We start from the raw sequence: 16,354 nt of genomic DNA, 5'->3' as shown, positions 1-16,354 counted from the left end.
ATATACTATTTGTAATATTTATAGTGTAAATAGATAATAAATAAAAATGTTATTGAGCGTGATAAAATTTGTGATAATATGAGATACATAAAAGTTTAAATTCCCATGAATAATGTTTTTAAATTATAACAAAATAATTAACATATTATCGTTATTTATCGTTTAAATAAGTAATTTCGTCCATATTGAAACATCAAATGTCTATAAAAAATAACTATCTTAATACATTTTTTAGATTTTATGGTTTATTTATTATCTATGAACTACTTATGAACAATCTTGTATTAAATTTTTAAAATTTAGACACAAAAAGAAAAGGTTTTGTACATTTTTAACTACAAAATTGTATGTACATTTTTAGTTTTTATGAGATTTGTCAAGATTCTATCTTTAAACACTTATAAGGATTGTAACTATAGATTTTTGATATTTTTTAATTTGGAAATTAAAACGACATATGAGAAGATTTGTATTACATTTTCAAGTATTTCTACCCAGCAAACAATTTGTAATCAACATTTATAAAAATAAAAATTTCTTTTGCTTATATATAGCTTGAAAATATATATATTTTTAAAACATTATCATACATAAAAACAATAATATAAACATTTGGTCAAAAAGTATTTACGGTTACTCGTTTCGGGTAAAATAAAAAAACAAAATAGATTTTGTCTAAAATTAAAGTTGCATATGACTCCTATTTTTTTCTTAATTTTTTGTTTGTTTTTACAATTATAAAAATAAATACTAGGAATTTTTAAGCTTTATCTCTTGAAATACAATCTAGATTCGATTTTATATCCAATTCACCCCTATATAGAAACGTGTCATCATTTACTTATCGTTTACTCATTCACAATAAAAAAACACATCTTAATAGGATTCATTCATTAGGATTCATACATTCATTGCTTAGCTCAAAATCTAAAAATGTTTGAATGTACTACCGTATTTTATAAAATATGTATAACAACAAATTTCGGTAATTTAGTGTTTTTTTTTATAAAATGCTTATAATCGTCATTGTAAACAACATACAAATTTTTAATAACCAACTATAATATATTTAAGTTTAGTATATCGTATTGTGTTTATGAATTTGAGGTGCATTTTAATAACTATCAAGCTATTATACCTATACTTATTACAAATAAAGTCCATGTCTGCAAACCAAACTAATAAAATGTAATAAACTGCTGTAGCGGTCGGTTACAGTCACGGACGCTTTAATTAAAATATATTATTGTTTGTTAAAACCCCTAACTTCTTGGCAAAAATTAAATTGAGACGATCTTATTGTTGATTGTGTTTAATTTATTTGTTCGCAATCATCGTACACGCGATTCTGATACTACATATAATATAATAATATCTGCAGACATTCCACAGAAGGCACCGGATCGTAAAGTTTCGCAATTAAATGAAAAGTTTCGGCAATATATAATATCCTACCGGCCCGTCACCAGAAAAGCAATTCGATATGTTGAAGTCAATAGTCAGATACAAATATCATACTATTATGTTTGTGAAAATACAACCAACGATTACAAACGATGGTGATAGTGTACTGCTTATCGATGTAAGACGAAAAATATAAAAACGATACAGAACAACGATATTACATTTTTCATGAAATTCATATTATTCAATTACTGTCTAACGTAAAAATACTAAATGTAAACGATGTTTACGGCGCTAAAATATTATATGAAATAATACACAAACTTCCACGAAATGCAATTCCACTAACATTTTTCATTTATTTTGGTGTAACATAATGTATTCAGAACTTGTACTTAAACTGTGTAAAATGTAATTTAAAAAACTAATTACAACAAAACCTGTAAAAGGCATATTTCACAAAAAATCATAAGCATCCATAACAATTATTATTTACCGAAATAGTTCTATTTTGAATGTTAAAAACATTTTAAAGGAGCATTATAATTAAAATAATATAGTTATATAGTATTGAAAATTTTCATATTCATTTTGTATCTTCTGTGTATTGAAACTTTTTATTATAAAATTAAAAATAAGTAAAAATAAGTAAATTTAAATATTTTATTTGTTATTATATTATAATGTATAAATAATATTATGTATTAATCGGTGGTGGACGGTGATTAATGAACAACTGATAATATTGTTGAGTAGGTACTTTCCTATAGTTTAACGTATTGAAATATTATCTTTATTTTGTACTATTTCTCACTCGTTTCTAATGTCGTTCAGAATTGGATACGGAAAAAAAATGATGTAATATACATTTAGTATTGATATTTTCAAATTTTTACTGTTAACACGAATCCAAATACACTATTGACTTTTTGCACAACAAAAATATATTATATTTATAAGAAGACCGATAAAACTAGCTGCAGAAAACACAAAATGTTATTCTTCTTATGAGTGTCTAGAATGAATACAGTAGTGCACCTATTATACGGTATGTCTATAAATTGAATATCATCAATATATTATTATATATTTACCAGAAAATGCAGTTATTCAGTTATAATATTGCCAAACACGCATATATATATATAAATACCAATATATTTTGAAGAGATGAAAAAAACTGAGACTCGTAAACTGCAGCTGACAAAATCGTTTTACTTTGGAAGTCTGTATGTACTCGTATATATATAAATTCATTTGATATTAAGTGAATACATAACAATTGACTTAAATGAACATGTCTGTGCATTTTATATGAGTAATGTCATTAAAGTTTAAACAATATAACACAACAGTGAATTTAATTCCATATGTTGTTCGATTTCACTGTAACTCACCGACTTTGTGAATTCTGCGAATCAATTATAATATAAACGCGTACAAACACTTCAAATATTCGGTGACATGGTGGCTTAATAATATGATGCATACTTACATGTTTTTGGACATTTTTAAAATCTATATAATATTTCTATTTTTCTCGGAAACTATTATATTTTTTGAATATAATAAAAATGTGGTACGTTTATTATATTTATCCGGCACACATATTTTTTGTCAACGTTCTGTAATTTATTATAGTTTGACTCCAAGCAATATTGACAAAACAGAAATAATCCTATATACCAGTATACCACGTGGCTCTTGATATAACACTGAAGAAAACGGATGTATAATATACACGTATATATTATATTATTACGTTATGCATACCATTATTGGCATTATTATATTCCGATTTTATGTATACGACGCAATGCATGTCAAATAGTGAGATTCATTGTCTACAGACTTGTGCAGTCTATAAATAAAACAGATCAAATATCACGGACGCGAACGATTTACAAGCAGACATCCAAAAACAATAATTTTGTTCACGAAAAAATACATCGATTACGTATATGATATATTTTATTTCGTATCAAATATTAAGACAATAAAAAGTAATTTTTGAACAGTTCAATAAATTATGCTTGTCGTCAATAATAAATGATAATATTATAACAAAACAGACGATCAAAACAACATTATTTACCATTATTATTGTAATACTTAGATACTTACCTAAAGTTTATGATCTCAGATGATTGTGATATAAATTTGATTAAATAATTTTTAAAGAAATGCCTATCACATATAAACATAGATAATAAATATATGTATAATAATATATAACTAAATGTAACTAAAATCATAACTATTATAATATATATATTATAATAAAAACTAAATTTAATAATAATAATATCATATAAATGTTTGGAATGTTACAGGACGCGTAAAATAAATTCTAGATATTATAATATAATACAACATTAAAAGCTTATGAATATAATACTGCCATATCATAATGTGTATTGAAACAAAGGGGTGTCCGCGAGATCTACTCAAGTGGCATGTAAGTATACAAGTCACCAAGCATATTATCGGCGATGATAGACGTATCCCAATCGAAAATCGTTTTACGTTGGTCGCCGCCTCTGCGGGCAGGGTACAACGTTTCACAGTCGGTTCGTGCTCAGACCAATAACAATAATATTATAACAATGATTATAACATAATAACGACCACGTAACAATGTAATATAACAACGACGGCAATACCGTATGGTATTGTCGCGGACTCAATGCGCGTATAACAATCAAAATGATTACCGTAATACCGTCTCATAATCATCGCGGGAATTAATGTGTAAATAGGGACAATATCGCGACGACGCTATTATTACAACAGTAAAATGATTTATAATGTCACCCGTTCACTAGCTCTGGCGGAGAGGCGGTGACAGTCTATGTATAGAGAGAGAGAAGGACTGTCGTAATAATCATATTATTATATACTACAACCATTCGGCGATCGGTCGTACACTTCAATCTCTCGTTGACACAATTTTACAGTCCTACGCAGTTTTCTAGGAGTAAATCTCTGGGTGGGAGAGGGTGCGAAAGAAGTGTGAATGATGGATCCTTTAAAACGCATGCCGTCCTCCGCTCGGATTAATGCTTTATAGCCATCTTCGTCATCGCGCCAAGGATCGGGGAGGGCGAAGTGCCCCATCCCCCCGACCACCATCCAAGGATCGAGGCGGCCGTCACGCAGGTCACACGAACGTTATCGCACCGTCCTTGCTGTAGTCGTCCGACTTGATCAACGGTTCGTTGACATCGTCCATGCCGGACAGCGATGACACGGCCGTCATCTCCAGACAATCGGCCGCCATCGGCGTGACCGGGGCCGAATTGACACGCGGAAAGCCCGGGACCCTGGATACGGGGGCCTGCAGCAACGCACCACAGTTGGCCGGTCGTTTGCCAGCCGCCGACGGGTCCTGATCGAAGTGATCTATGCACGGACACGAAACGCTCAGATGCCGGTCGCAGCAGTATTCGTCCTCCTCCTCGGCAACGCCCGACGGCCGCCGCCTAACCGGCGTTCCGTCGTCGTGGTGCATCGCAAACCGCAACTTTTTCGGTGACTCCAAACTGCAACACCTGCAGCACACACCGATTAAGCAAGGTATACTGTCATGAATGAGAACATTATAATTAAAAATCATAGATCTATATAAAAAAAAAAACAGGTAGGTCTAAAGGCTAATGTCATAAAGATAGCATACAATTTAGTTAATTCGTACCCCCTCTAAACATTAATAGCAAAGTTGACACAGAAGTTTTACAAAAAAAATAACAACGTTGTTGGACATAGATAACACATACTTTTGGTTTTATCATATTATATTATGTACATTGTACAGGACGTATCGAATATTTATTTCTGACAATATTGGGCGTTGGCATTTATCAATATACTACACGGTATGGGTGAACTGCAGTCCATATATTAATATTTCTATGTTATGTTAAAAATATTGTGTTTTAAATGTTCTATTGATCAGCCGGAGCAAATATTAATCCCCTGTATAGAATAAGCATATATGCTTAATTACAAAAAAAATTAAATTTTCCCAAAAATACCACTCGATCTCCTCCGCGTTTGTTGGCGTAGAGTCATTCAATCTTTGATTATATACGTAATAACTCGATTTAATCGCCTTAACATTTATTGAACCGGAAAATTGCGGTATATACAGATAGAGTTGGTTTTTATAATATTATTATTATATATTTTATAGGCACTGATGGTTAGTGGTTATTACAATACACCATATAATATATAGTATATACATACAGATTTTGTTAAAAACTAATAAATTGTTTGTTCAATAGGTATATGCTATAAAATATAATACGACTGTTTAGAAAAAAATGATTTTACGATGAACGTTGAATGATAAAATTATTGAATTTCTATTTCCAAAAAATGTGTGCGCTTTAATGGAAAATGTTAATGCGTTCTGTGACACTAAATAAAAACCCTTATCGTTTTACACCTGTTGAACACAAATTAACTTTAAAATAAAAATGATGTTAAATTTACGAGTTTCCGAAAGCTATTATAATATAATCCGTATTATAAAATGTAACCTTTATATTTTACTTGTTTTACTTAATATTAAATGTTACACTTAAAATGTAAAGTATTTTTAATTAGGCACCTGCAAGTTGTTCATAAGCATTGTCCACAACTTCATCTAAAATTCTAAATAAATTATAAGTTTTTAAATAATGTAGAAAATAATTTCGTCAACTACAGTATAGTACATTTTCAAAACATCCACTCGAATTTTAATTAACCGTTAAATACAATATTATTCACATAAGATAATCTATTCGCCGTCTTTCAAACATTTGGATTTGAAAAATTAATCACTTCAATATTATTATTCCATAGTAGGTAATTATAGTTATAGCACTATGGTCTACGATATTATAAATTATATTAAAGTAATCGGAACTTTACGACTATATAACTAGCCATACACGATACACCATTAAATATTAACGGTTATGGTTATAGTAAATCATTCGACATATATTATACGCTACATGAAAGGTTTGTATGGCATAATAAGATAATAATGGCAAAAAAAATGATTGATGCATCTGTTAATGGCACCTATATGTTGTTGATTGAGTGTAAATCCGTGTTTTTAAAACAGTCAACATAAAAATATTTTAGGTAAAAAATCGTAATCTTGTATTTACAGGAAAGTAGGTACGAGCAAATATTATCATAGTAGATATATTCCATATTAAAATGTTGACCAAAACTATATTAAAACCCATACCAATCTCGTTCGATCATATTTTCGTCTACTGAATGCTGGTAATATTATTATATTTTATAATACAGACTCGCTCGTCTCTCGCTGTATCAAATACATGAATAATGTAAATCAAATAACAATATAATAGTAATATGTAATAATAATAATCTAGCCATGTACGTGAACTACACGTCATATACTATTTTAGTTTCATAATAATATTATAGTCTATCGATGCATAAAATCGTGAAATTTAAAACTAATACCATAAGATATATACCAAAGTTACTCGTACGTATTGTTTAACACGATATATTATCTATTTTTAAGCCTACAGTTGTGACTAAAATATTTCAATGAGACGTATTTTTTACTCCGTACAGTAAACTGTAGTTATAACTATGTAATTGACAATTGTCAGTTATATATAAGTAATAGATTTTAAATCATTTTAGTAGATTCTATTTATTTTCGTTTTTTAAATTTACTTTAATATATATAAAAAATTATGGACTTACAATAGACAATAGACCTATACCTATTTTAATCTAAAATTTGTCTATACAAAATGAGGTTAAAATTAATTACTTCAAAATTCTAAAAAAAATTGTCTAAAGTGTTAAAAAAATAATTATGATATTCTAAGTATAATAAATAATCATCGATCGCCCTAATATTATTATTTAAATAAAATATAATTTAAATCATTAACATGCGTTTATAATGTATTTACATACCTGGACAATGGCCCATTCATTGTCGACTTTGGGACCTTTAACGAGCTCCGTGGACCATCCTTCACGCTCTTCTGTTTGGAGGACTTACGGTGTTTGCTACCAGTCTGCTGTTCTCGGCGCTGGGCCCTAAACTCGTCCCTCTTTAACCGGTGCAAGTGGTCTTCCCCTACCAGCCAATACGTGCGCACGTTTCCCTTTCCCTTCATCTCGACCAATCCTCGTTCGGTGGTCTGATAGCCACCAAGTCGTTCCAACAATGTCCGACATTCACTGGAGCAATGGATTTTCAATGCTAAAAACCAAAAGCGTGTACGATGTAGGTACAATATTATTCAATATATACATCACAAATATAAAAACTGATACCTATTCAAATATTTTGATTAATTTCGTAAACAACAAATAATTTTATTATAATATTATATTTTAGATTTTTATAACGATTAACAACTATTAAATAAATAAAAAATATTGTTATATTAAAAAAACTAAGATACAGTATAAAAAATAAAACAAAAAAATAGTTCTAAAAAGTATTCGAAGTACTACCAATTAGCTATTGTAATGAGAAGTAAGTTATATTATTTTCTAGGGAAAAAGCCATCAAACAGCAGAGTTTTGGGAAGTTTGACCTTCAATGTGCATTGCTATCCGGGGAAAACTTACCACAGGTTTACGGAAAGTTATAACTATTATTCAATTAGGATTAAAAAAAAACGAAAGCACTCACCTTGTCCGGTGGATTCCATTCGACTTGTTGTATTTACTGTATCGCCAAACAAACAATATCTAGGCATTTTTAAACCAACGACTCCGGCACAGACTGGACCTTGATAGTAAATAAATATAATTAGATTAATTGAGTATCTAATATAGTATTGCTACAATTGAAAACATTATTGCAATAGCTCAAACTTTCAAATATTTTAAAACTTAAATATTTTCATTAATATTAATAATATTAATATTGTTATAACAGTAAATAATTTTTAGCCAACGTAAAAACCAAATGTTTTGATCGAGTAAGTACAAGTTTAAAAAAATATTTTTAGTATAGGATATCCTACGTATTGGATGAAAAAAATATATAAAGTGATTAAAAACAAAAGGTAGATACTTTGACTTTTAAAACTACTTTTTTTTAAACCTAACATATTTATAAAAATAAAATACTCGATTACAAAGTATTATATAAAATTAATTTTTGACAAAAATTAGTATCATAATACTGTTCTAACCAGAATGAATCCCTATTCTGAGTCTAAGGCTATCGTACGGCCTATGTCTAATTTGAAATTTCTTCACGGCTTCGAGTAAATGTAATGACATAGTAGCGATTTCCGCGGCATGCATGTCACCATTTTTAATAGGCAAACCACTAACCTAAAAATAAAACAGTTAAACAATTTAAAAATAATGAAATACGTATGAATCGACTGGCATAGGAAAATTGAAATTCTTACCACCATATACGCGTCTCCGATTGTTTCTACTTTGTAAACATCGTAATTCTCTATTATTGAATCAAAGCACGTATATAGGTCGTTCAAAAAATCAACCACCTAAAAAAAAATACACAAGAAAGTTGAGTACATTCCATTCAACCGGCGAGATCGTGGTGAAACCTATAAGTACTTGAAAAGGAGTGCTTTCTGCAGACATTGATGTAAAACCAACGATGTCGCTGAAATAAATTGTCACGCAATCAAAATTTTCTGCTTGAACTTTATGTCCTCTTTTTAGTTGCTCAGCTACGTACTTCGGCAACATTTCGTATAGCAGTGCATCTGTTGTATAAAATTCAATTGATGGGATTGAAATGCATTTTTAAAAACTTAATATTATTTTTTACCTGTTTTCTTTTTTTCCTCCACGAGCTGGTCAGTTCGTTCATCAACTAATACCTCTAAATTATTGGCATACTTTTCCATCATTGCCATCATGTTGTCAAAAATATTTGGTCTCCTAAAAGTATTTCAATATTTGTGAGATAAGAGTATAGGTATAGTACAATGTTGTTTATCAAACTATTTCCTTTCATGAATTATTATGAACAATATGTTACACGAACGACAAACATACAATAGGTATTTAAACTTACTAAGTGGCAAGTATATTACATATTTTATAATATTAAATAAAAATTGTATTCAACTAACTTACATTCCTTTTCGCATAGGTCTTAATTTAACTCTGATCGCCTTAAAATCTGGGCGATCGTCTGGATTCTCTGCCCAACAGTCTTCTAAACAGTCTCTGACAAAATCAAAGTTATTTTCTAGTAGTTCCAATGGAGGCCTGTATCAAAACGGAATGTTATGTTTTATAAATTTATATATATTAATTAATTTGATTATATTATTTAAATAACATAAATATTTAAAGTTTAACATTACTTTAGTATTATTAGAGAAAAATATTACCTAAACGGACTTGACCCATCTTGTGAATAATAAATAATTTTTCTCAATATATCTGATACCCCAAGTCCGTGATTCTCTCCAAAAGGACCTTTACGACTATGCAATTCATACAGAATAATAGAAAATGAATACACATCCCCTTTCTGAGTTCCAAATGATATTTGAATAGAAGAGTTGTAGCAACGCAACAGCTCCGGTGAGATGTATAAAAGTCCTAAAGGAAAGCTTTATGAGAATTTATAAAGGAATATATTATTTTGAAAATATTTGAGGATAGGTATTTGGACTATTTTGAGATTATTCATTTATCATAACCTCAAAATGTGTATTTTGATTGTCACTACAATATCCGGGGACTACAATGTTTAAAATTGTAAAAAAAAAAAAAAAACACAGGTACAACTAATTAATTTGATTTTCATAAATATTGATTAATAAAAAAATCTCAATGTAGTTTGAAAATTATAATTATAATTATATTTAAATATAAATTATATCATGTTCAAACTACATTAATTTTCTTATTTATTATTCAGAAAAAAAGAAGTTGGATCGTTATTTCTTGGTATTACCTACATAAATTTAATTTTTGTCTTTTCTGAACAATTTATAATTTTGTAGTTACATGATATTGAAGTGACAGCTGTGATATAAAAAATATTCTTTAGTAAAATAATACTATTTATAATGTAGATACCTATGTATTAAATACTTTCTATTTAAGTATTAATGTATTTATAAAGTATATACCTTCACACTTGCAATCAACTTCATCGTCTTTTTGAAGTCGAAAGTCGTGCTGTAGAAAATGATGTGGAAAGTCTTCGGATTCCTTTTTGAACTCCTGAAGACCAAAGTCTGTGAGTTTTAACACCCATCGAGAATCCACTAGGCAATTGGACGACTTTAAATTGCCATGGTATCTTAACGGAGAATCGTGTAAATACAACATACCCTATGGAAAATGTATTAATCGTCAAGTATTACGTTATTTATAATATTTATATAAAAAAATAAAATAATAATAAATAATTTACCCGAATTATATCGGCTACCAATGAGGCGACAAACATGTTATCCAATTTCACATCTTCATTTTCTAAAATATCCTAAAAGAAATTTTTAATGAAATAACCTATTGGTATCACTTATGCAATTAAATCACTAACCTTTAAACTACCTCGATTACAATACTCAGTCACTATACAGATATTTGGAGGATCAGTGCAAGCACCAATGAATCCGTTTAAGTTTTCATGTCTCAAATCTCGCATCTAAAATTATAATTTTTAAATACATTTAATATTAAATACTTATGTGGTCAGTAAAATAATATATACATGAACTAGTTGTTGTATACTTTATACACATAATATTTTCGATTTACCATTAAATATTAACTACAAGCACAGACTAACCTAACCTTTCGTATAGTCTGTACTACAAGTAATTTATAATTTGTATAATAAATACTTATACTGATTTTATAACATTTACGTTGTTTTTATAATAAATATTAGTTTTGTTTGTACTAAATTTTCTGACCGTACTTAAATTATTTAAGAAGTTTCCTAAATCTTTTTAATGTTTTTGCCGTTTACTATGTTAATGATAAAATCTATAATATATAATGATCTTACAAATTTTTATTTTTATTTGAGTAATATTACCTAACTAATATATGTTATTTATTAATTCATATATATGATTTTAATATTACTTACCACTTTAAGTTCTTTTTTCATAGCTCTTGTTATATCAATGGACTTCTTTTTCACATTTTTTATGGCAAACACTCGACCTTTATAAATGCCGACTGCGGTGAATATTGATGAGTAACGAAAATCCGCATCCGGGTTAGAGCTTAAAGAGACTTGGCTAGTCCGAATCAGTGGATGCAAAGCCTTAAAAATACGTGATGAAAATATTATTGTTAAATGCTTGAAACTATATAATAAGAACAGCCTGCTGCTATCTACCGGTTATTTCTATCATGTATAACCGTAGGGTTGATTTTAGAAAGTTTATTTCGGTTTGACTTGTGTACATATTTCGTTTAAAATGCCTACGCTAGATTACGCCTTACATTTAACGAGAGTATAACACATACACTATTATCGTGTAGTAATACAATATCTTACACGATGTAATCCCATGATAATAAGTATGTAAATGTTTTAATTAAAAATTTAGTAGAAAACGACTCTCAATGTGGTAAACCATAATATATTATGGTACACATGTAATAGTTCTTCCTTAGGCGCACCTTACACCTCATTATTTATTTGTGCTTGGCAGTGAATAATTATTTTCATCTTAAAAATAATAGTCAATTATATACGTAATATTGTATAGATGATTAAAAGTTCAAAAATCAGATTATGACATATAACGACATGGTCAATTTCTAGCGAATATATCAAGTTCGAAATGTTATGCAGTGTTGCCGATTCGTACAACACTTTTGATTTATTTCGATAAGATAATATTATTTAGATATTTCCGTGAATATTAATGTAAAATTTGATTGTAGGTAATTAATAACATATAAAATACAATTAATATACAATTAAATGTACCGTAGAGGCGGTTCTACTATTGACCATGGGCGATAAATAATTAACTATTATTGGTATATACACGAGGTATAAGAAATAATACACGAAACAAATCTTTGAATAATAATGCTAAGTGGATGTTTTAATGATATTAAAGAAAAAAATTCCTGCAATTTGTTTATGGGCTGGTATCTCAATCCTGCGCGATTCTATCGGTTTACCATTGAATCGAACACTCTCCCGATTATAATGGTCAAAAGCGAATTTCGTACGGTCCCATAAACTTTATGGATACGGTCCAAAATTCGAATAAGTCGCAGCATACAATCGTAATCAAAACTCTGATGGTTTAAAGACGTTTATTAACATTTGCTGCTATTTATATTTTCATCGACAAAATATTTTGTAATAATATTTTATTTCCTATTCTGATAGTTTCTGGGATCACATGTTTATTTAATTGAACGACTTAAAAATCATAACATTTGGATTAATGAACGCCGTCAATTTGTATTCCGTATATTCAAGGTCTTTGGCCAGAGAATCAATAAATAATAACATAAAAATACCGTATCTACTCGCCGTTTATTATAATACAAAGCTTTACAAACGGCAAACAAATCCAAATCGAGTTAATTTTAGAAACGCTTGAATTAGACAACACTATAAAAACATTCTAGTTTGTTGGCCATTATAATATTATAACATACATATCTCTGATTTATTTTAGTGTTATTGGAAGTAACTTAATTTAAGAGTTTTGAAAACTATTTTGTTAGAATGTTACATATGATAATAACAGATACACATTGGCTTGTAATGTTAAGACGTTCATTTGAATGAATAAAGAGTAAAATATATACTGATGTAACTGGACATGTGTTTTACATATTATTATACTGATTATTTTCTAAATGAAATGATAAAATATGATCAAACAAATAATTTATACATTTTATTTAAATTAAAAAAATAGCATATAGGTACAACTGGGAATTAAAACTCAATTAAATATCATTTTAAATTTCTAATGTATATACAATTCAGTGTATATCCTAATCAATGGTAAAAATATAAATGCATTTATGTAGGAGAATAGGAGAAAGTATTTTTAATTAAATAATATATTAAAACTCTACACAGCATGTTGTTATTATTATTATTATTAATACTATTATTATTAGTTATTTTAATATATTTAAAATATTTGAGAAAAGTAAATTAAAAATTCATTAATATGATAATACGAGCATCAAATAATAAGCTGAGTAATTTTTACATCGTGTTATTAAATAATATAATTACGTAACACAAATAATTTTAATTATGTTAATTATTGTAAAAAAAAAACCAAAAAAGATGTGTGTCGATGCGTGCAGTAGTATAACATACTCTAGCAATCACCATACTAAAAATCATCATAAAACATAATAATAATAATAATATTGTGTTCAATTTTATTAAAAACGTATTATTTTTGTATCTCAGAATCAAAATAATATAAGTAATGTGCTGTTTTTTTTAAGTTTTGAATTTCTCACATCTGATTTGTTTAACGTAATCAGTTGATTATATTCGAAGACCGTAAGCGAAAATCGAGGGATATAGGACTTTACCTCTCGGAGAATTCTAGGAGCCGACTTAACTCCCCCTGCCCACGAAAAAAATATACACACAATAAATATTCATCTTCTTAACTACATATTATCAGTTTTATTACATAAAACATAAATAATAATCATAATAGTCATCTAAATGAACATTGGATGATTTTTCTTAAAAATCCTTCAAATAATATTTTGAAAAATACTGCGCGTACACCACTCAGCTACATTGCACTACATCTAATACGAGTAATATAACATTTGTATAACACTTCGAACCACTCAAACTATGCTCATACGCTCCGTACTTGCTACACAGTACGTTATGATATCAAAAAGTGTAAAGTGTATTATTTTTATCATAATACATAGGTACCTAAAGATATACTAAAAAGACCGAACGAATAAATTCCTACACTTCGATGTCCCTACATAATATGATATTGCGTTTTTCCAAAGCGGATTTCACGCCTAGTCTATATTTTCTACCCAAGGGAATGCTAAAACGATAACGGTACGTTTCCGAGACGATAAGTAAAAAAAAAAAAAAATGTTTCATGGAATTTCGAAATCCGTTTCCCACAAAACGATACGATCATCGTCGGCAGCGTTGTCCCCGTTGATGCTCACTCTGGATATCTTTGACGATGTGCTGCTGTTCTCCGTGTCGTTGATCTCGATGTCTTTGTAGTCGACCTTCCACAGCAAACTATCCAGCTCCTGTTCGTACTTCCAATTCCTGTAGAACACCAGCGAGATGACGGCCAACACCAGCAACAGTGTTCCGGCGACGATCGACAAGATTTCCGCGGTATGCGCTGAAATATGGACATTATTGACGAGACAGTACGCTACCATACTATATGGCCGTGGGATCTAATGACGTCGATCACCACTACCATAAGTGGGTTAAATGTATCGGAGTGTTTTATATCGGATGGGTGTGACAAATTTTTAACTGAACATTCACATTTTCCATAATTTCAGTTGATAAAAAGGTTTCAAGTGTAATATGTATATTATTTTTATGTTAATATACAATAAATTATTTTTGAGGCGTGTAGTTAATTAAGCATTTTTTTTTTTACCCTATTGATTTAAAAACAGCGGCGTTAACTGGTTTTAAATAACTTTTTTTAGTTTTATCTCCATACCTGGATTATACCATAATTTTTATTTTTTCTACGTAGAAGGAAATAGTATTATGCAAGTGCATATTTTATACGAAATTGTTATTTGCATATTTCATCATTTATTCTGATATAAACATATTATGGAATATTTTAATAATATTTATTCTCAATAAGTAAACCGCCTACCGTCAATATTGACAAAAAATAATAATAATGTTATTTTGCGTATAAAAAATGTATTTTTTTTCTTTTTATATTTAAATAAAGGTGTATTTAAATATCTCTTTAATGTTAATTTTAATCATTAATATTTATAAAAACAATTATTTTCTTTTTTTAATTTCAAATTTCATTTTTCTGCATATTTGGACGTGTTTAGAATTAAGATCATACATAATTAGTTCTTATATACATAATACATTATTGGCGAACAAGGAAATAGTAGTTTTTAGTGAACTGAATTCACAGCTCAACTGATTACACTAATAATGAGCAATAACAGCGTTATAGTTATTAGGCACTATCGTGAGTTGTGTTTGTTTAAATAATTCATACTATTAACGTTAATAATTAGTAATATATAATATTATGTAATATGTTTGTAATTTACTTATGCATTTCTGGCCGCGATACCCGCAAGCTGGTTCGGCCACAGGCGGTTTCCCAGAAATCCATTCGACGTTCACCACCAACGTCAACTCCTATATAAATAATGCATTTCGTTTTCTTTTTTTTCCATTTTCAATTACGTAACGAAATAAATAAAGACGTTTACCGGGTTTTTGGTTAAATTTCGGAGCTTAGTGAATCTACCAGCTGGAAATAAGCCATATCCTTTGGAGGCGTCAGATTGCCGTTGCCGTGACACCAATGTATAATTTCCTTCCGCGTCGCCGTTTTCGTCCATGTACACTTCGTATCTAAAGCATAAAATATTTATTATAATAATAAATTGTTCAAAATTCCTTTTAGAAACACTTAAATAAATTGTAGAAGATAATACTAAATATGAAAAAAATATATAAAGTTATCGTTGCAGCAAAATTATATAGCTATTATATTATTATTATATTACACGAAACACAATATATACATATACCTAGAGTAAATCTTAAAAGAACGTCGTTTATAATTTTATTAACGAACAATTTCTCACGATCACATCGAATCGAATCATTATATATATATAATATAAACGTATTACAGATAGGTAATGTATAAGTATACTGTTTTGCCATCATATTTATGAATTAATAAAATTAAAGTAA

The 16,354-nt window shown here is 28.9% G+C and overlaps 1 protein-coding gene across 2 annotated transcripts in view; it reads right to left on the bottom strand.

The window, feature by feature from the left end:
• Positions 1–3,357: 3,357 nt before the first annotated feature.
• Positions 3,358–16,354, bottom strand: part of LOC132918316 (guanylate cyclase 32E-like) — an 83,824-nt gene continuing 70,827 nt past the window's right edge. For both annotated transcript variants that reach the window (XM_060979493.1, XM_060979492.1), the window contains exons 9-24: positions 15,862–16,006; positions 15,697–15,787; positions 14,584–14,771; positions 11,516–11,695; positions 10,961–11,065; positions 10,829–10,900; positions 10,542–10,746; positions 9,792–10,005; positions 9,532–9,666; positions 9,221–9,333; positions 9,004–9,155; positions 8,832–8,930; positions 8,607–8,751; positions 8,099–8,197; positions 7,369–7,660; positions 3,358–4,955 (exon numbers count right to left, since the gene is read on the bottom strand). In XM_060979493.1, the coding sequence (XP_060835476.1) occupies positions 4,565–4,955; positions 7,369–7,660; positions 8,099–8,197; positions 8,607–8,751; positions 8,832–8,930; positions 9,004–9,155; positions 9,221–9,333; positions 9,532–9,666; positions 9,792–10,005; positions 10,542–10,746; positions 10,829–10,900; positions 10,961–11,065; positions 11,516–11,695; positions 14,584–14,771; positions 15,697–15,787; positions 15,862–16,006 (2,626 nt within the window). In that variant the 3' untranslated portion in view covers positions 3,358–4,564. The remainder of the gene's footprint in view (positions 4,956–7,368; positions 7,661–8,098; positions 8,198–8,606; positions 8,752–8,831; positions 8,931–9,003; positions 9,156–9,220; positions 9,334–9,531; positions 9,667–9,791; positions 10,006–10,541; positions 10,747–10,828; positions 10,901–10,960; positions 11,066–11,515; positions 11,696–14,583; positions 14,772–15,696; positions 15,788–15,861; positions 16,007–16,354) is intronic.

This window comes from Rhopalosiphum padi, chromosome 1 (genome assembly GCF_020882245.1).
Source record: "Rhopalosiphum padi isolate XX-2018 chromosome 1, ASM2088224v1, whole genome shotgun sequence".
Lineage (NCBI taxonomy): Eukaryota > Metazoa > Arthropoda > Insecta > Hemiptera > Aphididae > Rhopalosiphum > Rhopalosiphum padi.
Note: the sequence above shows the minus strand (reverse complement) of the source record. Positions and strands in the feature narration are given on the sequence as shown.